This window comes from Pezoporus flaviventris, unplaced genomic scaffold (genome assembly GCF_033815535.1).
Source record: "Pezoporus flaviventris isolate CSIRO_AGI_PZ_B2104156 unplaced genomic scaffold, CSIRO_AGI_Pfla_v1 ptg000029l, whole genome shotgun sequence".
In the NCBI taxonomy this organism is placed as follows: Eukaryota; Metazoa; Chordata; class Aves; order Psittaciformes; family Psittacidae; genus Pezoporus; species Pezoporus flaviventris.
Genome location: NW_026892577.1, coordinates 6,067,399 through 6,094,710, shown reverse-complemented (window position 1 = coordinate 6,094,710; position 27,312 = coordinate 6,067,399). Strand labels below are relative to the sequence as shown.

The 27,312-nt window shown below is 42.5% G+C and overlaps 1 protein-coding gene across 1 annotated transcript in view; it reads left to right on the top strand.

Moving 5' to 3' along the window:
• The window catches only part of TECTB (tectorin beta), a 391,734-nt gene extending 388,335 nt beyond the window's left edge, over nt 1–3,399 (top strand). The window contains exon 10 of the mRNA XM_061458763.1: nt 3,108–3,399. Coding sequence (XP_061314747.1) covers nt 3,108–3,172 — 65 coding nt within the window. The 3' untranslated portion in view covers nt 3,173–3,399. The remainder of the gene's footprint in view (nt 1–3,107) is intronic.
• Nucleotides 3,400–27,312: the final 23,913 nt, after the last annotated feature.

The following is a 27,312-nucleotide window of genomic DNA, read 5'->3' as shown; positions in this document are numbered from 1 at the left end:
ACGTTTCACATTGTTGTCTCTTGCTGTTCTTTCTGTGGTTTCCTTCAAGGCTCCCTCCAGAAAGAAGGGCACAAGCATCCAAGAGATTAAACCAGAACATTTCTTCGGCATTGCATTGCCTCATTTCATTTTCCCAGGTTTCTCTTGCAGCAGAGGTCACGTCCTCAGAAAGCTCTTTACATTGCTTACGTACCTGGTATGTTCATTGTAATCTGGGCTTAGGTACCTGCTCCCAGCTGCAGTCAGCATCTCTCCCTGCACTCCCTCACCTCTGTGTCTCAGCTGAGCGCTCCCTCCCCAGCTTCAGACTAAAGAGGCATGGCAAACAGAGCAGCTTGGATGTAACACTACTGATTGGTGGCCTTGCTCCAGCTGGCATGGGTATTGAGGGGCTCCCACCAGCATTTTAGGTACTGTGGGTGTTCGTCCTGTACCCCACAGTCATACCCAAGCGGTCCCTATGACCCCTCACTAGTATGATGAACATCCCAGGCAGATGAAGGGACTTTCCCAAGACTTCCACAGGACACAGCAGCCTGGAACTTCCCTTGTCTCACATTGCTGGATGTCTTGAGAGCCATGATCTCTCCCAGCATGCTTGAAAATCGCAGAGCTCTGGGGAATGGGCAGATTATATATAAGGCAGATTTCCTGGAAGCCAGAAATTGATGTTTTTATTTAGGCTGTTTGCAGAATTGCCATGGGAAATGAGAATCTACTGGGCTACCTTGCAGGGAAATACATGTGTGAATTTCCCCTGTCCATGCTAGGGTAGGTTCCCTCAGTTTCCCTTTGCTGCTCACACTGAGTATCTTCCACTACAGCCCCTTGTTCAGTGCACCATCAGAAGCACCATCAGCAGAAGCTGCTGATGCCCTCAACATGATACTTTAGAAATCCCACCTCAATAGGGTTGTGGCACATGATGCTTAAAAGATCTGTGGTGGCTGGAATGAGGTGTCCTAATCTGGCCAGCCCAGAGGAGCAGAGCTGGTGTCAGCAGCAGGAAGGATGCGCTGCAGAATTGCTCCAGAGCCTGGGGGGGGGGGAGGCCTGGGAACTCTGCCTAGCCACATTGGCACTGTGCACATTGACCCTGGGAAGAGCTGCTCTGAAGCTTAATGAAGACAATGAGACCAGGCTTCTGCGGTGATCAGTGGACACGGGCAGCAAGGCAGAAGCAGATACCATGCTCGAATGTTGAATCATTTGATAAGCGATACAGAAAGCACCTGCACTTGGCTGTGGTGCTGGTCTCCAAGCCAGCAATGTGCTGTGCAGCATCCCAGTGGAGGACCAGTCATGTGACAACCTGAATTTATTTGTGCCTGTTTCTCTCTGTCATTCTTCAGTGATTTTCCCTCCCCTTTACTATGAAATTTCTAGGAAAGCAAAGTTGGCCTGATTCAAGTTGGATATGAAGTGTTTCAGAGCCCTTGTTAGCAGCTCGTTGTTCGGGTTTGCTTGTTGCAAATGAGCTTAATGGAAACATAAAAGGCAGGTCAGAGGGAAAAAAGAAAAACTGTAAAAAGTAATGAAAAAAATTAATCAGACCCACATAATTTAAAGAAAAAATATTGCTGTTGAATCCCACCATTTTCTTTTGGAGTGTGATAACAGAGATGTTGTTATTTTTAAAAGGAAGTGATATGACATCCCATTTAATTTCCTCCAAAACAAGGCAATCCGGCTTACCAAATATAGCCTGACAAAGAAAAATAGGAATTTCCTGATCAAAGATCCAAGAGTGCAGTGCTCCACCTTAAATCCCTCCCACCTATTAGGCCCCCCTTTAGACAAGACAGAGAAACAAATTTCTCACACATCAATGATGCCTCCATAATCAATTTCAAATAGCCCCTTGCATAGGGATGCAAATCTTAGCTTTCTCTTAATAAAGCCTTTTAGAAGATGGATGTACTGATCTGATATTATTAAACGAAAAGTGGTCTCTTTTTAATCTAGAGATGCAGGGGCGTTAGTAACAGAGTGAATCAAAGGCCTGGTCTCTTTCTCTTCCTAATTATCAATAGTGTTTTATAATCTTATTAATATTGATACACAGTATACTGAAGATCTGTTAACGTATAATGTATGTGGAGGATAATTAACGAGATCCGAGTCAGATCAATCGCCTATTTGACAGAAAACGGTGTGTGGCTTATAAATTATACATATGCTAGGTATGGCTAGAAATGTTTAAAGTTTCAGTCCAATCCTTCCAGTACAGCACTGGGAAAACTGATGAACTTAAAGGCACAGTCCCTTGCCTGTTAGGTTTATACTGTACACTCAGAGGAATAACTCTTATTTAAAAATCAAAGAGTTCCATTAACTGCCAAGATCTCAAAGCAGCACAGAAAACACACCTTCTCCTTGTGAAGTGCAGCTAAACAAAAGGCAAAACCTTGTAAGAAAAAGGATGATTAATAAAAGTGAGGTAATTTTCCTTTTGATTTCTGAGAGGAGGTAGCATGCAGGATGTTCCAAATGACAGAAATGATCCCACATCTTCACACTGGCCTTTAACAAGGTTAGACTAGCTAGTGCAGTAAATACAATTAATAATCCCAATTAATATTGCATGTTTTGGTAGGTTTGAGAGCATGAAAGCTTTCCACAGATTACTCTTCACTTCCCAAAGCAGACAAGGCGTTATGAGACCAAGAGATGGAAATGTGGAAATAAAACTTTCCTTTTTTGTTATTGCAGAGCTCCTGATAAGCATGGGGCTGAGATGAAAGGAGATGTCAGGTTTAACAAAAATAACATATTATTATTATTAATAATTTACCTCAGGGGTATGACCCAGTGCAATAATAACTGCTAGAGGCTGTAAAACTTCACCAGTGTTGTGAAAATGGCTCACACTCACTCAGCTTTTCCATAGTAGACCTTGAGGCAAGTTCAGCCATGGTGTGAGAAGATGCGATTCCCAAGGTGGAGAGGCTGCACCAGTCCCTTGTGTTTCATGTAGGAAGGCTTGAATCAGATAAACTAGCTAGAAATTCAGCTTCCTCTGGAATCAAACTTCTACTGATGTCGGTGGGAGTTTCGCTTGAGGGAAAAAATATAGGCAGTACCATGTCAGATCATGCCTGAGACAGGATACGCTTTATCCAGTGCCCTTTCTGACAGGAATAAGTTCCCAGTGCTGCGGAGAAAAACATAAACTGGGGCTGCACTCAGCCATACCAGGTCCCAGATTATGTCCGTCACATGCAGGGAGGACAGAGTTGATGGGTGCAGTCACCCTGCTTGCTCTCAACATACAGCTCACAAACCTGCCTCACAGAAACTTTTTAATAGGTATCTGTGGGTCAGAACCCAGGAAGTCCTTGTTTTGACTTACCTCTAAAAGCAAATGGTTTATCCACGAAAACTGGGGTTTCTTTTGTTTCCTTTCCTTTTTCTACCATGAACCACTACACAAGCTCTATACCTACATAAATACCCTTCTTTTTCTGAAACAAGCCAAGTGCTTTCACTGACACCCATGACAACACGACAGCCACCAAACTCGTCCCTCAACACAGCCTTTTTTCTGAAGGTGGAGATTCAAATCCACCCAGCTTACCCCTGGAAACCCAACGATCCCCAGCAAAAACCAGTTTGCACAAGCTGACAGTTCGTTTGTAATTAAGCCTTTAGCATATGACTATGTGTGAGCTTGTGCTTGTTGCAACAGAAGCCCTGATGGGCAGACAGGAGGCCCAAGCTGGCTACCAGTGGCAATACCTGGATACCGCAGAATTACCTGATGGAGACTCTGAGGATTAGCAAAGCTTTTCCTGAGTCATCCTTTGTATAGCCCTTATAGGGCCATCTCAGTCAAAGTGGCCAGCGTGTCTGTGGTGTGGTGAGTAAAAGATTTGCCTTGTTAAAGTAAATGGGGGAAAATTGTTCCGTGCTTTGCCAGGTGAAGTGTTAAATACAGGATCCAGTCACAGGGAAGGGCAGGAAAGGCTTGCTAGATTACAAAGGCCATTACTTAATGGCCATGCCATCCCTTGAGCCAAGGTTTAAAGTAAATTATTTAAATCATAATATTATGCCCTTTCCCCTGAGAGGCTCGCAGGGCTACTCCAGCATGAATGAGTGAATGCTCATAGCCTCCAGATGAGGCAGCCGTGGCATATGGGAGCTCGAGCTGGAGTGCTCAGAATGGCCATAACTTCAGAAAAACAGACCCCAAGCCACAAGCAGCAACAGTTTTGATACATGTGAATTCTTTGCAGTCTCTCAAGATGAGTCAGTAGCTAAATCAGGTAAAACTGCTCTGGTCTCCTGACTCTCCAGCACTGTGTTTGAACCATTAGACTCATGCTTCCTTCTGTCCATTAGTGGCTTCATTTCTGTCTCACAGCATTAATTCAGGTTATGCTGCTTGCAGTGCTCCATATAAATGAGTTTAAGACCACACAGGTTCACAGGAATCAGTGTGGTCAGGAAACGTTATTGTCTCTCACTCACATCTTCCCATAAAGGATCCATTGGAAGGTTTTTAATGGTGCCCTGTCCCATGATCAAGTTACTGGGGTGGTCACCATCAGACAGGGTCTGGCTTACCTGTCCCCTCTGCCTGCTTCCCTGTCATGCTCTCCAAGTTGTCTTCGTTCCCATTTTACACTTCCTTTTTTCATTCAATTTTCTTGACACAGTTTAGCCTTGGTTAACTATATTGAAATAATATGTCAAAAATATTCTTAACTGAAGGTCGAAACTGCTTCTCCAGTTAAGTGCTCTAATCTTGCGTCTTTGCTGAATCTTTCTCAATGGAAAGCTAAGATCAGAAGTCACTTCTTCGTTCCTCTTTCCCCAGAGACAGGGATATCCATCCACTAGTGCTGTGAACATATTGCATTATCCCTCACTATTTTTAAGTAAAATGAAATTAAAAAGAGCTATTTTTTCAAACTCTTTGAAGGAAAGACCAAAATATCCCATTTGGATATTCACTGGCTAATGCCAGTCCAGGAACCAGTCTTCAAACACCATTCTGTAACACAGAACACAATGAATTAATGTTAAAGATAGCAGGAAAATTGAGGTACAAATCAGCTGCAGGAAGGAACAAATTAACAGTAGGAAGGAAGCAGCAAGTTCAGATAGCAGGGAGCTGTGCTGGTTTGCAATGCCTGGAATGAAGACATCCCCCTCCTCCCAAGCAGGCTGCAGCATGCCCATGGGTTAGGCTGGTCTCATACCAAAAGGCTGTGAGATATTTATGGCCCAGCCAGCATCAGCCTGAGGCCACGAAAACGAAGCTATTGGGTTGTATTTTGGAGAGCTTATTTCACAACACTTGAGGTTTTTTCATGCAAAACTGAGGATACATATGCATTTTCCAGTGCTTTTGTCTACGCAGTCAGCCCTGGAGCAGGGAGGCCTGGGTGCCACAGCTCAGAAAGGACAGCAGTGGGGACCACTCTTCTCACCATCCCATCCCCACCAGCCTGGGAACCCAGTCCCATGACCAAGAGACTTCTTAGGTCAAAACTGGAGGTGATGGGGGCAGACTCTGCTCCTTACCCTTAAGGGTGAGACTTGGAGCAGCATTCAGTAGCCAGGCTTCCTGCCTGAGCTGAGAGCTGCTTAGGAAACTCCAAGCACCATCCAAACCTGAAGCTGTTAGCTGCCCAGGAGGAGGTTTAGGGCCAAAGAGGTCAGCTGAGCAGTGTTGTTCTTCCCTGTCCCACTCCTCCCACTCTCCCCTACACTCCTTTTCTGCCTGCTGTAAATTGCAGTTTAATACTCATTACCAAGTCAGCAAGTGTTAATGAGCAAGGAAAAGGAGGACACTGAGTGTGCAGAGGCAGAGAGGAGAGGGGAGGTGAGGGCTGCAAGGAGATGGCACCACTGCCCCAGCTCTGAGAGGCAGGTGCTGGAGGATGAGCCCCAGCTCCTTTGCAAATCCTGCCTTTTCACCTACAGGCTCTCTGTGTAGCCCCCAAAACACAAGGGCAGACAGAGTATAAAGTGTGGAACATGGGGACAGGGTGCAGTGGCTGCAGCCACCCCAAACCCCCATGCTGGCAGAGGTGGAATCATCACCTATGAAGCCTGTCAGGATGCTCTTTTCTCAGCTAAACCATACTGAAATATCTCTCATGGCCTGTCAGATAATGTCAAAGCACCAGCATGACAGAGTCTGTGTCCTACCTCCAGGTACCCCAATTCGTATTCCAGTACCTTTCTCAGCAGTTTGTGATAACATGCCAGACTTTACACCCAAGTGACTGAGGTCCTGGCACGTTTCCCTGTCTGCCAACTGTAACGAATGGAGGTGGGAATGGTGAAGCCTTCATCAGCGACAGAGGGGTGTGCTGGACCCCCAAGGCTGCCATACCTGCTTTCACATCATCACTTTGTTTAGATCAAACTGGTGCAACTTCCCGGTGCATATAAATCCTCAGCGATTTTGATTTAAACCTTTTAAGGTTGAAACGTTTTCCCCTCCCTAAAGAAACACTGTTTTACAACGAGATAAGTTTAACGGAGAGTCCATAAAGGTGAGTTAAGCACCTTGGCAATATCCGAGGGTAAAACACACAGGTAGTAAATGGTTTTCAGATTGCATCATTTCCTGGAGTCCTTGGACAGAGTGTCTTTACATCTTCCTGGGTTCAAGCGTGGTGCTCAAAATGTTATCGGAAGTCAGAATATGTTTTTAAGGAGCTCTGCCTAGCCTGAAGCACTGACTTGTGAACAGAGAAAGAAATGGTTTTCAGAGAAGAAGCATGTGTCCTGGCTGCAGTCTGGAGACTGGCCCATCACGGTACTTCACACCCTGCACTCCGCATTGACTTTGGAGGGAATTACAGGCACTGGCCTCCTTCATGCAGAGACACTATATAATCAGCCTAGGCTGCTCTGGCAAATACTAGCAGAGTATATTAAAGATCCATGCCTTCCCCCCAGCTAGTGCAGTTAACTAAGAAGCTTTACTTATTGAGTAAAGCTGAAATTTTACAGAAAGCTCATTTCCCAAGTAGGCAGCGAAGGAAGAGAGCCGGAATTTTAAAGGCCTCAGCACCCTGGGTGCTCACTGAAAACTAAGCCCTTTTGAGAATCTGACTGTTAAGGTGTCACCATGGGAGTTAGAGGAATCATTGAGCACTTGAGAAAAACAGACCTGAATTTCATTGCCTGCAGGTATACTTACCTACAGTTTCTTTCTTAGGATAAGACTTCAAGAGCAAGTGGCTCTAACTTAGTGGCTTGCTGCTCTCTCTCCTTTCTTCCCCCTCCCTTCTCACTCTTCAGTCAGGCAGTTCAGCTCACTTTACCACTGCAGAACTATTCACGCTTTTTGCCAGTTGAGTTTTCTACCCTGTGGCGGGCTGCTTCAAACATCACTTAGCCTGATGCAAGGGACATGGTGCACAGGAAGGAGAGGTGGTGTCAGGAAAAGCTTTTAAGGTCAGCTCAGTTGCCCACTGAAAGTCCATGCTCCTCCTCTGCACTGTGTAATCCCGTGAAAACACTGCAAACCAACAGTGCTACTGGGATGGGTGGGCATAGTGGCTCTGGTAGCAGCTGCAATGCTCTGAAAAGATGGGATGGACTGGGGGTGCTTGAAAAGCTGGCACTAGTAGAGAAAGAAGGAAGATGCTTAGTGAAGTTGGCCTAATTCCACTTCAAAATCATATTGTAGCTACTTAAGTACAATACAGGTACTACTTTGTTTCCTTTCTTAGGTAGCTATGGACTTGAGGGCAGATCAATTGTTTTCGGTCTTTTAAATTCACACAGAACCAAAAGAATGATTTTTTCCATCCACTTTCTAGATGCCTTATTTTAGCAAAAGACACAAATAACCTACAGCAGCTTCACGCTAACTAAATAAAAGCAGTTCTTTTCTTACTAACAAGGCCAGCAAATTAGAAGTTGAGGGTCCTCTTTTTCTATCCATTTACCGCTCTTTTAATCCTCCTCCCCACCTTTTAAAATCCTTGAGGGAAACAGATGAGCTTGAAGCATGCCCAGAGGTTGCTGTAGATGTATGTTTGTACATACACATTCTCTGGAACCTTTGCACTTCACTAATCCACACAGGTCATGATGAGCATACAAACCCCAGCCACCTCACCCCTCAGCAAAGATTTACCAGTCTATGCAGAATGAAGACACTATTGTTAAGACTACACTGACCTTTTGAAAAGCATTACAGAATATTCACTCATCTCCTGTGAAGTATTATCATAAATAAAAGGAGGCACATAAATGAATGAACTGCATTTCATGTCATAATACATAAATTCATTTGCTTCAGAAATTGCAGGACTCACTGTAACCAGCTGACTCATTCAAAAATGCAATACAGCTTTGAAAGATAAAGTACTAAGTAAAAAAATATGTATGACACACAGATAATGGTTACTAAACATAATGCACATATCTAAATACTATCTGTATAACAATTGCAAAGCTACAGATAAATCATTTTATCATGCACCTTTGCCTTCATGAGTTTTGCTGTCCACCAAAGGTCCAATCTTACTATTTACCATCAGTGGAGCTTTGTGCTTTTGAAAAGAAAGAGTAAAATTACGGCTGTCATGGAAATGCGTGAGAAAATGCACTTAAATTTAAAGGGGCAGAATGCAAGTGAGTCCTTGAAAGTCCTCAAGTGCCACATCTAAAAATGGAGATTTTTCAAACCTCCACAGGATTAAGAACCATAATTCCCCAAATTTCAATGTGAAAAAAAGGTGCATGTGTACTGTGATATCTGTGTAATGAATTTGTGAGTACTACAGTACAACAGTGCTTGAAATTGTTTCCATTTATGCTACAACTTACTTGGACTTGCCAACAAAAGTCCTGAAAGCACTTATGTTTATATCTAGTTTTTTACTCCTGTGGCTAATCGTTTTGAAGTCTTGGGATCTAACTGCTGTTGTAAAGCAGAGCAGGGTCTAATCATTCATGAAACTACTGATGAGAGCTTTGTACTACTGGAAGAAGAAGATACCAAGCTCTTTGTGAGGGTGGTCAGGCACCGGAACAAGTTGTCAAGAGACTGTGGCATCTTCATATAGAAATAGCAAACCCCCTGGGCAACCTGCTGTAGCCGACTGTGCTCTGAGCCAGGGGGATTGGAGTGGATGACCTCCAGAGGTGCCCATTCAGTGATGACATGACCTGCAATGCTTTAGAACCAGAATGAGATTAACATTTGGCGTGTTAACAATTGCTGCACCGTTACACATAGCAAAATAATAGGATGAGAATGGTGTAACATATGTTGCAATGCTTCTCTCCTTTGAAAGCTGGATTTTGATATATGGATGTCAGAAAGCAGTATTTTTTTCAATAATACAAAATATATTTGTATCTCAGATATATTTCTTGGCCTTTTTAGATCTCTTTTCTTAATGCACTCAAATGCTAAGCACCATTCCAAATTCACGTCGATATATCTATTGACATCTTTCTTGCTGTTTTCCTCTTCTTCTATTCTCTGTGGGATCAGTCTTGCCAACTGCTCCTGAGATCTTTGGTTATGATCTAGCAAAGCCCTTAAGCACATGCTTAACTTTAAGAATGCAAACAGTCTTTGTGAATTCAGCAGGACATTTCCTTTAACTGCTTTGCTGGGCTGAGGCCAAAGTGCTCAGTGCTCTATACACAGATCGAAATATAATAATTCACACACAGTTAGAAAATCACTGCAGAGTGTAAAATAAATTGGAACAGATTTTTCCCAGTCCTTTCACAGAATTTGGCCATGAAACACTGCAAAATTCTACCAGCTCTGAATACAGTTTATAAATTAACAGAATTCAATTCATCAACATATGTCACGGAAAATATCTGGTTTATACACAAAGTTACTTTCACATGCACATTTTTTTCTCTCCCTCCACTCAACACCCCCCCCCCATACATACTTACAAGACATAGGCCTGCTTGACTCTGTTTCTTATGAAGTGTGTTCCTCAGCAAATGTCATAATTTCTGGCTTCATCGAAAGTTCAGAAGATCTGCACAAATTGCTAGGTAAAAGTTCATGATTCTCTAAAGCTCTTAAAAGACATTTTGGGGGAAGCTGTACAGAAGTTTACCAGCAGTTTGCAGATAAGCACAAACAAGGCAGAGATGCAAACATGAGACCAGCCTAGCAGGGTCAGGCCAAAGGTCTGAGTTCTTGCTACACCAGGTGCCCAGATAAGAGCACAAGAACAGGGCAAATGTATTGTGGCATTTATATACCCTAAGTTTACTCACTCAGCTCCCAGCAACTGGCAGCTCAGGTCTTCCCAAGCCAGAAGTGGTATACTAATATTTACTAGTACATTAATCTTTTACCGTGTTTAATTTTCTTACTTTATCTAGTCTCTTTTTTAGTCTGTGTAACTTTTGGCACTCACAAAATCCTGCAGCAAGGGCTTTCACAACTTAATCCAGTCTGTGAAGAAGTACCACCAAACAGTTGCTCTTTGCTGTGAACACGCCACTTGCTCATCTATTACGCGAGAACTAGGGGCAGCAAATACAACAGCAGTTAGCTATTCACCTTCCCTGTGCCATTCATGATTTTATATTCTACTGAAACACACCAACTCTGATGGCTCTTTTCTTAGCAAAAATTCCTCCTCCAGTCATTCCCCTGTAACATTCTTCGTACAAAGGAAAAGCTGATGTGCTGGCAGAGGCGAGCTGTCTGCTTCAACAAGGTGCTTGTAGGGGAATTTGAACTCCCAGGCTAATGAGACTCGGACCAAGAGATCTTGTCAAGTTGTGGTTGCTTAAACTCTTGCGTTTTGTGGTAACGAACACCTCCTCGTGCATCTACTAGAGTCTGCACACAGCTAGTTGTGAGCTGTAAAATAGGTCATATATGAATGGCAAAAGTAAACCATCCTTTCCTTTTACTGCTAAAATGAGAAAATACTTAAGTGAACAAAAATTTCTCAAAAGAGTTTGTGTGGAGCTTTCTGCTGGTTCTAAGAATCAGAGCTCATCTCTCTCTTTTTGTGCCATTTAAGACATGGAAGACTGAAGTGTGGAGGTGAGGCCAGTTTCTTCCTTGACGTATTTACTTCAAACTTTCTTTGGGGGTTTTTGGGTGGTTTGTGGGTACACATGCGTGTGTGTGATAGTTCATTGTACACTACCCTAAGATTTAGGCAGCAGAACTGGCCAATGAACTACATGAATACTAAAAAAATGAATGATGCAGGTCAGACAAAGAACTGAAAACAATAAAATAAAATAACATAAATCCCCAGCTTTTTTACATGATAGTACAATTCCTTTTAGCAGAGTATTGTACATACTCAAGACTGCAAGATTACCTCCAGCTCTGATAGCTGATATTCATGCATGCTTACAAATGGGTCTTCTCTTCTGATAAAGACACATACTGTTAACCCACTTTGGATTTCTCATAAGCTGTGCTTATTGTTGCATTTGTTCCTACAGCATTTGTTCAACTTTGCAAGGCCTAAGTCTTGTATTCATGCTATAATGCTTTGAGAGCATGAGATGTGTCACTAAAACACCTAGAAAAACAGAGGCTAATGCACTGCCTTTATTTGCAAGTGTGTTTGTTACTTTGTGAACCTCAGTTAATCCAGTACTAAAATGGGATGAAATCTTGGCTCCATGAATGGCAGCAGCAAAACTCACACTGACATTAAGGAGGTCAAGAATCTACTGACTTCTTATGCCTTGCCAAGTGCTGCAAATCTGTTTGTGCTGGTGTCTGTAAAATGAGATGCGAGATGGAAACACAAGGATTCAACCTCAAAACTTGGTACTTCTCTATGGGAATCTGTAACTCTTACATTGTGTCTCCTGATGGGCATTTTATATCCTTCTTTTTCATGGCTGCTTTTGAGTATTTCTGGTGTGACCAAGCAGGGTGAGCACTGGCTGTGCATCCAAATGTACCAGGTACACTGCGTCTGCATCGGGATGTTAGTGAATGTTGGCATCAGATTAGCAAGGCAAGAGCCTGGTAAGAAAAGCCTTTTCTTTAGAAATGTTCTTCTGTGCCCCATGGCTGAGGAACAGGGCCCAGTGCCTGTCCAAAGGGTTGCAGAATTTCTCATCACTGTGCCTGAGAATTTATGTCCTACCAGAAATGATTGGTCTAAAATTGGCACAATGGCTCTCCTGAAGTGCCAGCTCTTCAAAACACGGGAGGTACATATGGTATCTGCTCTCCACTCTCCAACAGCTGGGAATCTACCTTAATGCACTTGAACTGATCAGTCTCCGCTGTCCCACATGAACGACGAAATCCCATCAGCTTTTTTCATAGAGTTCACCTTAATTTCCTCACTTAAAACATAAAGTGTTGCCACCCTCTGTTCTAGCTGTGGCTCTGCTTCCTTTGTGCAATGTATAAATACAAATACATTCCTCTCGTATTAAGAAGGCTATACTATAGATGTTATACATTGAGAGGTAGGACAGATCAACTCAAAGGTAACAGTTGTATGGATACAGTTCCTACAAGATTCCAGGCCAGACTTGGTGTCATTAACTATCATTAGCACTTGGAGCTTAGACAATGGCATATTTAAAGTACAGGGGTGGCTTGAATCCATTTCCTAGTGGGCAAGTGTCCACATAACAATAGCACTGCTAGAATTGGCAGTAAGTGGTACACTGGCAGCTTACCCAGAGCAATTGACAGACAGGAACCTAAGACAGGGATGCTCTCATGTTTTTAGAACTTTTCCAAGATGGGTTTGTGACAGACTGATGGGGAAGCCAACTGTCCTACCGCTTGGCCTGTATTGCTAAGGTGCTAGCATGGCACTGTTCCCATTCCCTAAAGACATGTTTAATCTTTGACAAGGCACAGTGTTTGATAGCAGACTTGTTTACATATGCATGTGCTCAGTTGAGCTGAGGTGTGCTGCACTGTTAATGCCACATCACTCACTGAATGGTCTTCTGAACTCTTCTTCTGGTAGCCTTTTTATGCTGAACAGAGAGAAAAATGGCCACATTTTAATCATTAAGCTCCATTTTCTTAGAAGCAGCTCTGTCCACAAAGATACTGTCTATGAAATCCTTTAGTCACAAGAAATAAAGCCAATGATTGATTTGTATTCTGCAATGCACCCTCTGGCTAAAACCAAGTTATAAGTACCAAATGGCTGAGACGGGGCTTGTGAAAGGGCAGTTATGTGAGTGGCACTAGAAGAAAAATGTTAATAAAGGGCAGTCCATTGAACTGAGGTTAAATACTTTCATACTTCTCAACCAACTCAGAAATGTCCCTGAATTCTCATTAAAAACTGTTCTTCATAATCTGATGTTTTACCTCATTAAGGACAGGGGATCTTGAGGATGAAGAAATGTCACTTTGTTGAGGAGAAATAAAGGTAACAGGGATATAGCTTAAAAAATCCTGTTTTCCTTTCATTTTGTTTAAACATTTTTCTTGTCTTTGTGTTCATTTATCTGGGCTTTATTTTATTTTTAAAGTTTTGAGGGTTTGGGGGGAGGGTGAGGGTGGTTTTGTTTTATTGAAGAAACAAACTTGAAGAAGTCTGAAGGCTTGTCCCTAATTGTGTGCAGGCTCATTTGTGCTCCTGATGCAGAACCAAGTCAGGAGCGCAGCCAGTCTTCCTGCTGCCACATCGGGCACCAGCCCTACCACCAATCCAGATCCACCCCAGTGCCCCTCACAACACTCCCAGGAGCAGGCAGCACCTGGTCTGAAATAGGATTTGAGGTTTTGGGGGTTTCCAGACTGTGATGGAAGTCTCAGAGAAACAAAACACCACCAGATATTGTCCAGTACAGTCCTGCTTCCAGGTTAAAAATGGCCAAAATCCCAATATAATGGGAAAGGACTTTACAAAACTTAGCAAAAGCCTGTTGTTTGAGTCAGGGTTTGGGATGTCATGAAGTCTGGCTGACCAAGAGTCAGCAAGCAGGAGTTTATATTAGGCACACAGTATGAAGCTTGGGTTTAATCCAGAACATTGTGTGCCTCACCGGTGGGATTTTGGATGTGGCACTTTGGTTTATCCTGCAGTTGTGCTAGTTTTCAGCTGTGCCACTCCATACAACCTGGGCTTTGGAACGCTTTGAGGATGCTAACACCTCATCTCTAATTTAAGCACATAGTCCCAGGGAAGTTTGCTTTGTGTTATCATTGCCAACACAAGTGACTGATAAATATGGTGTGAATTGACAAGCTGAGTCTAGCATAACGGTGCATGCATGTTAGGGAGAAGCTCTGCAATGGACTGAGGAACATACCTGAATGGATATTCCCACTCTGTAGCCTGCAAAGTGCTGACTTGATCCAGCAAATGGACTGATCTCCAAGAAACTGCTGCAAGGATGGTGTCTCCCTCCTTAGGGAGGGGTGACACGTCTGTGAAGAGCTTTCTCCTGCATTAATGAATGGCATATACCTTGATTTCAAATCATATACTTGATAAACCAACATTTGCTTTAAATTTAAAATTAGGATAAAATATCATTTTCATGAGTGCATGAGCTAAATAAATACTTATCTAGTTACAGTTGGCATGTTTGAAAGTCAGGGCACATTTAATTTTGGACTTTTCTTTATAAGAAGTTCAACCTTTTTGTTGTCTAGCAAATGCTAGATTTCTAACAGGTCTGTCTGTATTGACCTGTATTTTCTGCTAGAGAAGTGTTTAATCCTGAGAAAACTCAGATCTGAAAACCTCTTCGTTGGCTGAAATGCTCAAAGATTTAACAAATACAGCAAGTGGGAAAATTAATCTTTGAATAGAAGAAACAATCTGACAAAATAAGCCATAAAAGTAGGTGCCAGGTGTCGTGAGGAAGTTCTTCATGCAGCACTTGCTTAATGTATACTCAAAATGCATCCACTTTTGTTCGAAGATCCAACAAAACATATGAAATTGGGTTACACCAATTCTCTTGATCTATGAATCTTCCACTGCGTCAAAGATAATACACCAAACAAACTTACATGTAAATGGTGTGATAAAATGATCTACCGTATACATTATCATCCATTAATATTGCTGGGGCTAATGCATTTCATCTGTCATACACTTTGTTTTATATTATCCCCACCTTACTAAAAAAATACCATAAATGCTGCCGGGTTGACAGTCACGCAGGCTACTGCTGGAAAGCAAAAGTCCAAAGACATGCTTCCCATCACTGTTTTAGCAGTGGCTGCCAGTGAAGAAGGAAACAGTGTGAGTTGGTTATGAGGAAAGGTGGGCTCTGGGCATTGCTATTGTCTCCTGAGCAACTCACTTCATTTCTTGGTGCCTGTCTCCCTCTTCCATTCATTGCCTGCCCTTCTGTTAGTAAATAAGTGGAGCTGCATCAGTTTTCACAGTAACTAGTGGAACGGGCCCCACACTTGGCAGAAGTCTCCAGGCTCGGCAGTATAGCATAGTAAGTAAAAAAATCGCAATTCATAATAAGATGAGAGACACTGAGATCACTCTGACCTTGAATTCTCTGCTGTTTTTTTAACAGGGAGAAGGTGAAATCGGACTGAAACAGCCCCCTCATTTTGTGTAGTCACCAAAGACCCAGGCTGCATTTGAACCACAGCCCTAGAGGCGAAAGGCTTTGCGTCTCATTGCCAATTCACAGCAAGAACATAAGTTAAGCCCATACGATAATGCTAAGCAAGGGCTGGGTGCTATTAATCCTTATTCACATATCTACACCTATTAAAACCTTCACATGTGTGAAGGTTTGCGGAATGTGTTTCTTTATTGTAACAACTGGCCTTTTCATAACTTTCTTAAATCAAATAAAAAATGGAATTATCTGCCAAAAAGAGAGAAAAAAAGACAAAAGAAGAATATGTAGCTTTCTTCCTCAGACGTACTGTGCCGAACGGCGTTGTTTGGCTTAAACTGAAGCATTATGTTTTCAGAAGGCAGAGAAGAATGTTTAGACATAATTGTTTAAAGGAGTCATTATCACAGGTGCAGCACTTCATTCTCCAATTCATTCTTGTTACCAGAAAAGCTACCTCTGCAAAGGCTGCCTGGCAGTGTGCCTCCCGCTGGAACATTTGCCCTTCTCCCTGGCAGCATAATGTGTGGAGGGCAGGATTATCTGACTCACTAACCATCCCTCTTGGCCCACATGGCTCTGGAATGCTGGGGAAAATCTACTTGGATGAGATCTTTCAGATTCTGACTTTCAGTGACCCTGTGACAGAACAAGATAGAAAACTGCTGCTTTCTAAAAGGGAAGGTAGTTACCTTCAGCTGCTAACAGATTTCCTCAATCCAGATAGGATTTTAAAGTACCCATTTTAGGTTTTTGTTTGTTTTTTTTTAATGTAAATTATGGGGTTTAGTCATGAAAACCTTAAAGAATCCTTATGAAAGACCATTATAGCCCTCCTGATGCTTGCATCCCCATGGACCACATGTTTCAGAAGGGAGACCAAGTGTAGAGATGGAAGACAAGAGAGTGCTTTAAAAAGCAGCATTCCCTGATTTTTTTAGCAAACAATGACAACCAGGGGTGAGTGATGGAAGTTGCGTCTCCAGTGCCTTTGTGAGAACAGTCACAGTGCTCATAGGCTGTGTGTTACAACTGCAATTGATCATGATATCACTTTGAGTCCTTTACTGATACATGTGTGCAATCATGCAGAATAAATCTCTTAATTATCGTCTTGTATGTCATAGTGGTTAATCCCTGATGCTGCTGGGAAGCTATCACAGGTAAATATCACCTGCTTGGAAGTTGAGCAGCCTTAAATGTAAAATGAAAAGACTTCTTCTCCTTATGCTCTCTGTTCCCACAATTCCAGTCCTACATCTTGCCCTCAAAAAAAAAAAACAACCCATGCCTTTCTTTGAACCATTGCTTTTCCTGCAGAAGCTCCTATCATCACTTCAGTATCTTCATATATCTTTCCCAGGACCTCAGTCATCTCTTTTCAAAAGTCATCTCTAAAGAAAGCGCTTTTGGCTATTGCTATAAAAACACAGCTTCTGAACCCAGTGGTCTGTGGGGCAAGGATGGATATTCAGTTTGGGAGATGTCCTGTAAAGTCATGCTAACTCCAAGCCTTCACTTCCTAACGCTCCTATAGGCAACCTAGTTCTTTGTTAGAGGAAAAGAGGACAAAAGGTTTTAAGTTTAAAATTATCAATATTTCACTAATGCTACTTTGTCACACAAAAAAAAAAGGTGGTTTTCATATGTTATGCAATTACGGCTAAGATGTTCTGCATGGGATGTAATAAGCAATAATGGCCCATAAAGTCAGGGATACTAGGCAAAGAATTCACAAAGCAATATAAAGGAGTTGTCCCCATTGTACACAGCATGTGGAGGCTGCAGTCCTCCTCTATTCATCCTATTTTCTTTATCTGTTGTTGAAATTATTTTATACAAAAGATACTATAGAAAGTAACACGGCCTTCCATTGCCTTGTGCATATCACACTCAGTAAGAATAAAAGCACTTTCATTTTACACGGAAATAAAGATGTAATGTTCACAATGAACACACGTGATCAAACTCAAGTAATCAAATCCAAGTCCTGTCATCAAGAAAAAAAGTCTGGTACTGAAAACAAATAGGTCCAGGAAAAGTCTCAAATGTCTTCACTCACCCTAGCTGCCATCCAGCAAAAGTACCCAACTGAAGTCAGGTATCAAAAACCAAACATATTTGTTGCATACACCTGTGTTTTTCAGCTGAATTCCAGGAAAACCACCCCAAAGTCAGAGCAGAGCCAATAGGGCAGTTTGCTCCTCATGAATGCCTAATGAGCTTTTGGGTGCTGGGCTGCTGTGAGTCTAAATGGGCCTCTCAGTGCCCTGGTGAGCTCCCAGTTGATTTTTTGTTTTTACTGAATACATATTTTCATTTGAAGCCACTGCAAAAATTATTCCATGCTGAAAACAAGCATTCCTGGATCTTATAAACAAACAGTATAAATAAAGAAGCCAGGCCTTCAAGTGTGACTTTGTTCTAGAGGAACACTGAACGCAGTACAGCAACACACGCTCACTCACAGTCACTCTCCTCACCCTCTTTTTAATTTATACTTTCTTTTATTTGCAGACTTCTAAAAAGGAATTCCATAGCATAGCACAATTGGCCCTCAAACCGAAAGCAAAAACACCCAACACTTCACTCAGAGGCTGGAAATGCTGCAGACAGAAATTGTTAAGTCCTTAACATATCAATCCAGAGTTGTATAATTCACATCCAGAGCTGCTACCAAATCACTCGGGGGGTGACTTAATATGTTCCCCAAAGTCCATAATGTTATCCATATCCAGGAAGATATCTGTGCCAGGGCTTTCTTGAATCAAAGCGATGTCCACCAGTCTTCAACTGTGAGCCTGCTGAGAATTTTTTTCAGTTCCTGGCAAATAGATATCTGGCTCTAGTACATGCCAGATTGATGCACTTTGCGACTGATCCCTTAATAATATTCAAGTCTCCTAGCCCCAGAACACAAAAGCTCAGCAACTGCACAGACATCTACCTCCAGTATTTTTTTGCCGATATAAAAAAAAATCCTATTCTCTCCCTCCCTCAAAATGCACTCATTTTCTTGTGCTCGACCTCACAATTTTAAACATTTGGGGGGGGGCTTTCATACAGGTCTAGCAACAAGCAGATTTATTTTTAGTTTTAGCAAATGTGGGGAGAAACTGTAAGTGAAAGAGAGAGGGAAAGAAAAAGAGTAAGGGAGGGAGGAGGAGAAAGTGTGTGTGAGTTTTACACTTGGGGGCTACATTACATCTATGCAATATTTTCTAATACATGTATTCATATTAAGATGCCCTGCATGACTTCAGTGCTTCCTCCATCATACACAGCTATTACTCTTAAGCCAAGCCTGTGTGTGGAGCTGTTTTCCAACTCTGATTAAAAATTCCAAGCATATAATTGTTAAAAAGATTAACAACCGCCTATTACAAATAAAGTATTTTTTCAGGAATTAAGAGGTAAAATGAAACAGCCCAGTCTGGCTTGATTTCTTACGTTTTTATTTCATATCCCTATAAGAGTAAAGGATAGAACTATTTTATCACATTGTGCTGCTGTATAATGCGCTTTAGTTACAATATCATGACATATTAATATCTACCTACACTTCAGTCTTCAGCAGTTCCTTTCATCTGAACAGATGAGATCTAAGATCTAAGATGAGATCTTTTTTTCAGTCTTTTTTGATTTGTGGACCCCTACAAATTTCCTAAGAAAAGTATGGCTGCCTTATGCATTTCCATATGCAGAGATGGAAATGCTGCATAGCATCTGCAAAATGGTTTTCCTTAACCTTTTACAGGCAAAGGTAGCAGGAGTCTGTAGGTCGCAGACTGAAAACATTTTCTAAGGCCTTACAAGTTAATTTGACTGCAAACCCCTTGCTCAGTAGGCCAGCAATACCTCCACTCTACAAAGGTACAAGTGAACGGACAGAGAGAATCATTGTCTTCCCAAGAACTTCCCCACAGACAGAAACTTCGGTTGGGACGCTGTATCTCCAGACACACTGATAACCTTCACTCTTCTTGGGAAGGAATAAATCTGTCTGTGTGAACAGAGATCTTCAGAGATTTTAAAGCTTCTTGCAAACGAAACCACTGAGGCTGCGCCTACCTACGGCGTGGCTTCAAGAGGAAATTCTGCTGCATTTTCAGCAGTAACAAGACTTTTTAAACTGTAATCAGGCTTTCCCCCTGTTCTCTGGATGATATAAAAATCGCTGCATTCAAGATGTTGTGGGTTTCTCTTTTTTTCTTCTTGTGGTGCTTGTTTGTGATACACGAGGAAGACTTAAATTGTAGTCAAAGCTATTTCTTCGCTGCTTGTTTGCATTGCTAGTATAGGCCTTATCTTTCACAGCAGACTACATTACCACTGGAGTGCTTAGGAAAAAAAACAGGACAGCCCATTAAGTGAAGATCAGAAGTTGAACAAATTGGGAAGCTACTTGTCATGGAATTGTTAATATCATCTGTGCTTGCTTATTTGCTTTTAAACTATAACCTTGTGAATTGTGCGGTTGAGATTAAATCATTGTCCAAGTTTCAGCCCCTGTGCCCTTCCATTACAATGTGGGAGAGTTCCCCCTGCGCATTCTGAGATAAGTCTGGACTATTTTTGTTAGAATAGTTAGTGCATTCAGAGCAACTTGTTCCAGCACAGATAAGGCAAGTGGTGCTTTACGATGTACGAGCTGGTCTTGCTGAAGTGTGTGTTATAACTTGCTAAGTATCACTTCCTTGTCCACACTGGGAATTTGGAATAAATTGGGACATTCTAGTTAAGCTTTTGTAAAAAAAGAATCTTTTATAATCCTCAGGTCAAACTGGTACAGACTCCAAGATGAACTCCAACACAGAGATTTCCAAACTCTGCCTAGTAGATCACTGGTAGTCCATGGGAGGATGGTGGGTCTAAATGTGGTTTTTACCGTTTTGAGAAATGCAGCTGATGAGAGTAAGAGAAAATTGAGAGTAAGAGAAAAGCTAAAGGCAGTCAAGAGTATGTCAATTAGTTTTGTTTACTAACATAATTCTTCCAGTGGCTGCAACTGCAAGAGATGTGATGCGAAAAGGAAAACTATTTCATATTTGTGAGTGGGAGAAGGGGTTCACAGTGCAAGCTCTGTGCGATGATGGCATTATTAACACTGAAAAAGCAGTGTGGTGAGCAGCAGGACTTGGTCAGACTGTTCTCCATGCACCTTCCCCTCATGGGCTCCCTGCTCTCTGACACCCACACTTCCCTATCCCTATGGACCTTCCCTCCACTGGGTGCTAATTTGGACCTCTCTTATAGTCACTAAGTTGGAGGATGCAAATATTCTTGATCTCACAATCTCCTGTTCTATTCAGCTGAAGCTGACCTATGGTTACAAATGTTACAGCATGATGAGGTGAGCCACTTTTCTCCAAGAAGTCAAGATAAAAGAGGTGAGATTGTCAGCCAACAAAACTAGGGAAAGTTAAACTTCACATATCTCTCTGATGAAAACCAAGCCTAATAAATCATTTAGAAAGTAAAACAAAACAAGGGCGCCCTGTGTTGTTAACAGAAACAAATCCATACAGATTTTACAGAAACTTTCAGAGTTCTGGTCAAAGGTATACTAGAATATCATATATTCCTTTGAATTAATGTTGGTGCCAGCTCCAGACACTGTATACCCAATGTCACAATCTTGGCATTTCCCTTAAAACCACAGTTCCTGCACATCTGTCTCTCATACTCTCTGTGCTTCCTTTATTAAAAGATGGAAATGTCTGTCCTTTATGGTCCTTATGGTCAAGATTTCAACTAGGGAACACAAACAGGAGTGTACTGTAAACTGGCTTAATACTCCAGACAATAATTCTAGGGCATACAAAGACACTTTCTGTTGTCAGCCAGTGGACTTTTCCTTCTAGAAAGTATCATCATTAAAAGTGGAGTTCAGCTCTTGGGGATGTAAATGGTGTGTAGTCTATGCCAGTCCTTTAGGCACTGGCTTCAGTCAGAGGAGCAAGACAGGTACCATGGTGAGGTGAGTCACTGCACATTATAGAGCTGGGATGAGTCAGTAGTTGGGCCTGTTTTTAACTATACAGGACACTCAGGTGGCCAGCTTAAAGCCGGGAGAGACAAAATGCCCTCTGCCATGTTACTGCTGTCGCTGATCTTCAAACTGGCCTGGTTTTACTGCCTTACCCTGCAATCTGCAAAATGGCAGCGGAGCCTCTGCCTGTTGGGTCCTGCTGATGCCAGGGAGGTGAATCTGTAGACGTGAGGACCTGCTCAGTCATGAGCAACAGAATTGCAGGAAAAGGACTGAAACCTACTGGTGATGAAAGGGCAATTCAAGATAATACTCTAACATGATTTGGTTGGAAATAGAGGAAGATGTGTTTGAAACAGAAGTGTGGTGCATTTTTTCCCCCAGAGACAGTAACAAACAACCACTGGAACAAAGTTTGCCTACAGTGGAAGGGGGTTGAAATCTTTAAAACCAGGCCAGATGTCTTTCTAAATGAAATACTGTAGCTCAGCTAGAATTGACAAGACTTCAGGCAGGAACCACTTGCTGAAATTCAATGACCTCTGTAATACAGGACCCCAGAGCTGCAGAACATAACAGCCTCCTAAAAATCCTATTTTTATCTATTTGTATTAAAGTAGTGCTTAAATCCAAATAACATCTGCTTGCAGAAAAAAGAAACACGTTGGTAAAATATTTCTGTTAAACCAAAACTAACATTGCTATTTTCTGCTAAACACTGTATATACCCTTAGTAAAAATAGACAGTCCTTGCCGAAAGAGCGCATTATACACACTCTCAAATAGAAACACCTAGCTTTGTGCACAGAAAGAACCTCATGGGTTTTAGTAACAGATTCATGCACACATGACCTAATTGGTGCAACAGGATTTCTGTCAAGTACCTGCATGTCCTGAGGTGGCTATAGAAGGTCATTGACTTGATGACAGCACTTTTTTGTCCAGACAGGAACATCTTAAGGTCTGATTCTGCCAGCTTTTGGTTAACCTCCCAAAGGGAGCAGTGTGAGTTCACCACTTTTCAGGTCTGAAATCAGGAGGAAGGAAGGATTTTCATATTCCTACAAGATGGTCAATGCTGCCTTGCCAACTTCCCTGTAATTGTCCCATACTGCAACAGCCAAGGTTTCAGTCATAAATCATGTAGCTCCAGTGCCACAGAAAGTATGCAAAATGGGCCGCACGTACTATTTTAGCCATGCTCTCCGCTCCTGCCTGGACTTAGGTTCCTTTAGGTGAGCGGGACAGAGAAAACAAGCCAGAGGACACATATATATTGGTAACGATGTGCACAGTTCTCCCAGGTCCTCTGTATACATACTTCTTCTGTCTGGGCCACCAAAGGAACCTGGAGACCAGTGTTATTCTGATTTACATGATCTCTGCTTTCCTCTGCAGCCCTCTTTAGCAAAATCACTGCCTCAGCTCCCTGCCTTTGAGAAGGAGGCTAAGCTAAGAGGGCTGGCAAGGCAGAGAGAGAAGATGGTGCCTCAGGCAAGCAGTGGAGATGCCAATTCTACCACAATGCCTTGAATGCCAGATTATGTCTTCCCACAGATGCAGGAGATGTCCTAAGGGTGCTGTTGCCTGAAGAATTACAGAGGTTCTTGTATAACCCTGAGTTGTTGTAAAAAGGGTGAATGGAGCGGGTGTGTATGATAGACCTGTGCCTCAGGTAAAACAGCAGACTAAATACACTGTGTTTCTTCTTGCCAGTGCAGGGCTCACCCTTGCCCTTTGTGCCTCCCTAATTAGAAGGAAAAGTCTTCAATGGAGTTTTACATCTACAAATGCCTGGAAATCCAAACACAGGCATTTTCCATGAGACGTGCTGATTTATCTTATATTTGCCTTTTGGTTTGAAATTGCCACCTCGTTTCTGGTCGGGGCCAGCAAGCTCTCACCTATAAAGCAGAGATCTGTAGGATTAGTATCCTTGAAAAGGGAGAGCTAATATAATCAGATGGCCAAGATGGAAGAGGATGAGAGCAGCTCCCTGGCCTCCCTTTTGCAGTGGCGTGCTTTCTGAAGGAGAAATTAAGTCAAGAAAGGCTGGCTTGAAGAACCAGAGCACAAATGTCCTGAGACCTATTGCCTCTTTTCCCAGCCTAGCAGATGAAGGATGCTTGGAGTTCCTCCTGTAAATTGCCCCTCCTACACACGCCTCCTTATAGAGCTTGCAGGTCCATCTCTTCCCTTTCATATTTCTAGGGATCCTGAATTAAGTCAGGACAGGGAGCTCAGACATCAGCTCCACTGGAGCCAATTGCAATACTTTGGGCTGCAATAAGTTTCCCAGAAAGGACCCTGTTCCTATGCGCCTGCCAACTGTGCCTCTCCAGAGACGCTACCTAGAGGCACCAGCAGCAGACAGAGCCTCTGATGCAATAAATCTTGGGAGCGCTCCTGAGACATCGGGAGAGCACTTGATGTTGCTGCTATCCTGATTGCTTCGGATAGCTCATTGTCACCTAATTGTACTGTAGGAAGGTCTGCCCCTTCCCTCCGGTCTGCTTATTTATGCCCTCAGGCTATGTAAAGCCTGCATGTGCCTGAAACAACAGCCAACCACAAAGTCTCCAGTGCCACTCTTTTGGTATGCACTAGCTCAGATTCCTTGTTGCAAGAAAAAACTCTGTCGATAAATGGCAGCAAATTTTACAAAGAGAGAGAGACTTCCCTCCTCCTTCAGCAGGACTCGGAGTGACTATCTCCTTGGCTGACTTGAAACTGCTTGATGTAGTTGGGAGGCCTCTGCCAAATGAGAAGGAAAAAAGAAGACATATACTTCCAGAGCTGGAGGAAGAAAAAGAAAGGCCAAAAAAACCTTTAAAGCACAACTATTAACCGGCGAATGATTTGCTAGGAAATAATAAAATACAGTAAATGTCTCTATTATGAATGGCCCGGTTAAGCTATTAAAATACCTTCAAGGAGAAGTCAAGAAGGATTTTCCTGAGAGCCCTTTCACTTTGTGTATGCTTTAATAGATCAACTATTAATTAATATGATTATAAACTCCCAATGTCAGGAGCTTGTCTGCACATTCAGTGGCACAGTGGTGGCTCTGTGCAAAAACCTGGTAGCAACTGCTTCCACAGACAAAAGAAACCCCACATTCCTGCCATTTTCTGTAAGATGGAAATCTCTGTTAGAGCCTTTGGCCACACTTCTTGTGTGGATGTGTGGCTGCCAGCCTGCAGACCTAGCTGGGGTCAGAGCTTTAACTCTGGCCTTGCAGAAAACACAGTATTCATCTACTTCTTAGCCTAAATTAAAACTTCCTGTCTTAGCCCAAACAACATTCTCTTGGTCAGCCTCTGTTGTCACCCTTATGCACTGCATTATGACAGTGGCCTTAGACTGCTCTGAAGATCTGAACTATTTGGGGCAGAAAAACATAGGGCAAGAAACAGTGGTGCACTGAAGAGCATGAAACCTAAGTGGGCTGATTTAGAGAAATACTGAGACATGAGGGTATGCAGCGACTTGCTTGTGGTCTGAGGATATCTCAGCTGGGACATGGTGGGAACACTCCTGTGATTGGAGGTCTATGGATGGACAGATATCGGCTCTTTAGGAAAGACAGGCAGGGAAAAAAAGCAGGAGGTGAACCTTCTATATAAAGGAGCAGCATAAATGTATGGGAACTGCAGATGGGCTGTTTGGGAACTTGTGGGTCAAGATCAGAGGACAAGTCAGTAAGAGTAACACTATGGTGGGTTACAGATCACCTGATTAGGGTGACGAAGTCAGTCAAATCTTTGAACAATTAGGATTCTCCAGATTAACAGCTCACAGTTCTACTGGGAAAACTTAACCTCCCTGACTTCAGCTGGAAGGACGAGACAGTGGGATACAACAGGTTCAGAGGGTTTCTGGAGTGTGTTGAGGAAAACTTCTTAACTTTGGCCATACACATAACATGGTGCATGGCCAAAGGGTGGGTGATGGTCTCCTTGGTCTGCTACTAACAGACATGGAAGAATTAGACAGGGATGTTATAATCAACAGCAGTCTTGGCTGCAGTGACTACAAGCAGCTTGCAATCCTGATGAGAGTGAAGAAGACAAGCAGGGGAGCACAAACCTGAGGTTTCAGAAGAGCAGACTTTAGCATCCAAATTAGAACATTACAGTTTGAATGGGTAGACAACTAAAGACCGTTGGATGACTAAGCTAATGAACAACGGTTAATGGGTTGAACCCTTGGTTGTCAGTAGCAGGTACAGTACTAACAGAGCCTGTCCTGGTTCCTGTACTCTTTGACATTTGCATCAATGACCTGAAGGAGGTCTCATCACATCTGTAGGTCACACCAATTTGGAAAACCCAGTTGAGATGCTCAAGGGCAAAGCTGCCATCCAGAGGGACCGAAGAGGCTGGAGGAATGGGCCAACAGGAACATTACAATATTCAACAAGACAAATGCAAAGTCCTGACGCACAGATGTCTGCCCTTGGAAGCTTCTGAAACCTAACTGGACAAATCCCTAAACAAATGGGTTTGAATTCAGAGATAAACCTGCTTCGAGCAGGAGGCTGGACTAGAGATGTCTTCACATCCCTTCCAACATGAGTGTTTCTGTGATTGTATGGTATGATCAGATAATCCTATGTTGTTAAACTTGATTGTTTTAAGAAGTTACTACCCCCGTGCTGACTCCTGGCATCCATCAGCCGGAACCCCTACAGCTGGAATGCAGCTGGCGCACGTTCATGTTCCTCGACCATTGCAAAACTAATCCCTTTTACCTCATATTGCAACAGACTACGAATGCATACACAACTAATTAGTGTGTGTCGGTTGAAAGGGCAGTCACTTCTGGCTGAGGGCATACTCATGGCTTAAAGCTTGCTAGGTTCGTCCTTACCATCATCTGCTCTCAGCTCACCTACAAGACCACCCTCACTGATGCTGCATTAGTGCAAGCCAATTTATTCTACTCGTATTATCTTTATTGTTATACTGTCCACAAATTCTGTTTAGGGGCCAGTATCCCAGCAAACTCACTGAGCTTGGTCCAAAGCACTGACTGCCCAAAGGCAACAGGTAGAAAAGCACAGGGAACCAGCCAGGCAATGGTCTGCAGTCTCAGACAGTGACCCCTGTGCTCCAGCTCCTTAAATGCCATCTTGTATTTCTTAGATAGAAGAAGCACACTGCATCCAGCTGGTGTTTGATGTTTGCCTGTGAGCATATACATATAGACACCTACAGTCCTTTCCTGTGAAGTGAGAGTATTTTGTAAATGTAATGGAATACTGTTTTGGTTGGTTAGAAAACAGAGGCATATAAATACAAATCTAAGCCTTGATTAGTTTTAAAGTGACTATGTATAACTAAACATGGCCAAACTTGCTGTTTTTATTCATTTGTTTCTGTTTGGAATATTAGATCCAGTCTGAAGCAATGGCCAGCTACATAGGTGCATACATATCTCTGTTGCACAAATAAATCAAACTAAAGCAGCCCAGTTCTTGTAGACTGACATTAGGATAAGTATATCTTAAGAAAGTTCTTATTCAGACTTGGCTTCAGGCAATAAAACGTCATAGATGTATAACTCCAGTGAGTGAAATTTCTAGGGAGCAAATTAGGCTAAAAACGTCTTCTAGAGACAGCTAGAAAGAAATCAGACACCACCCAAAAATAAGGCAAGCTATGCAGTAAATGTTTCATTTATTGGATTTCTTCCATTACTATTAGGGTTAAAAGACATGTTGTCAATAAAAATGGCATATTTATGGAGGGCTCTGTATTTCAGAAGCCTATTTATTGTCATTCACTCCTATAGTGCTT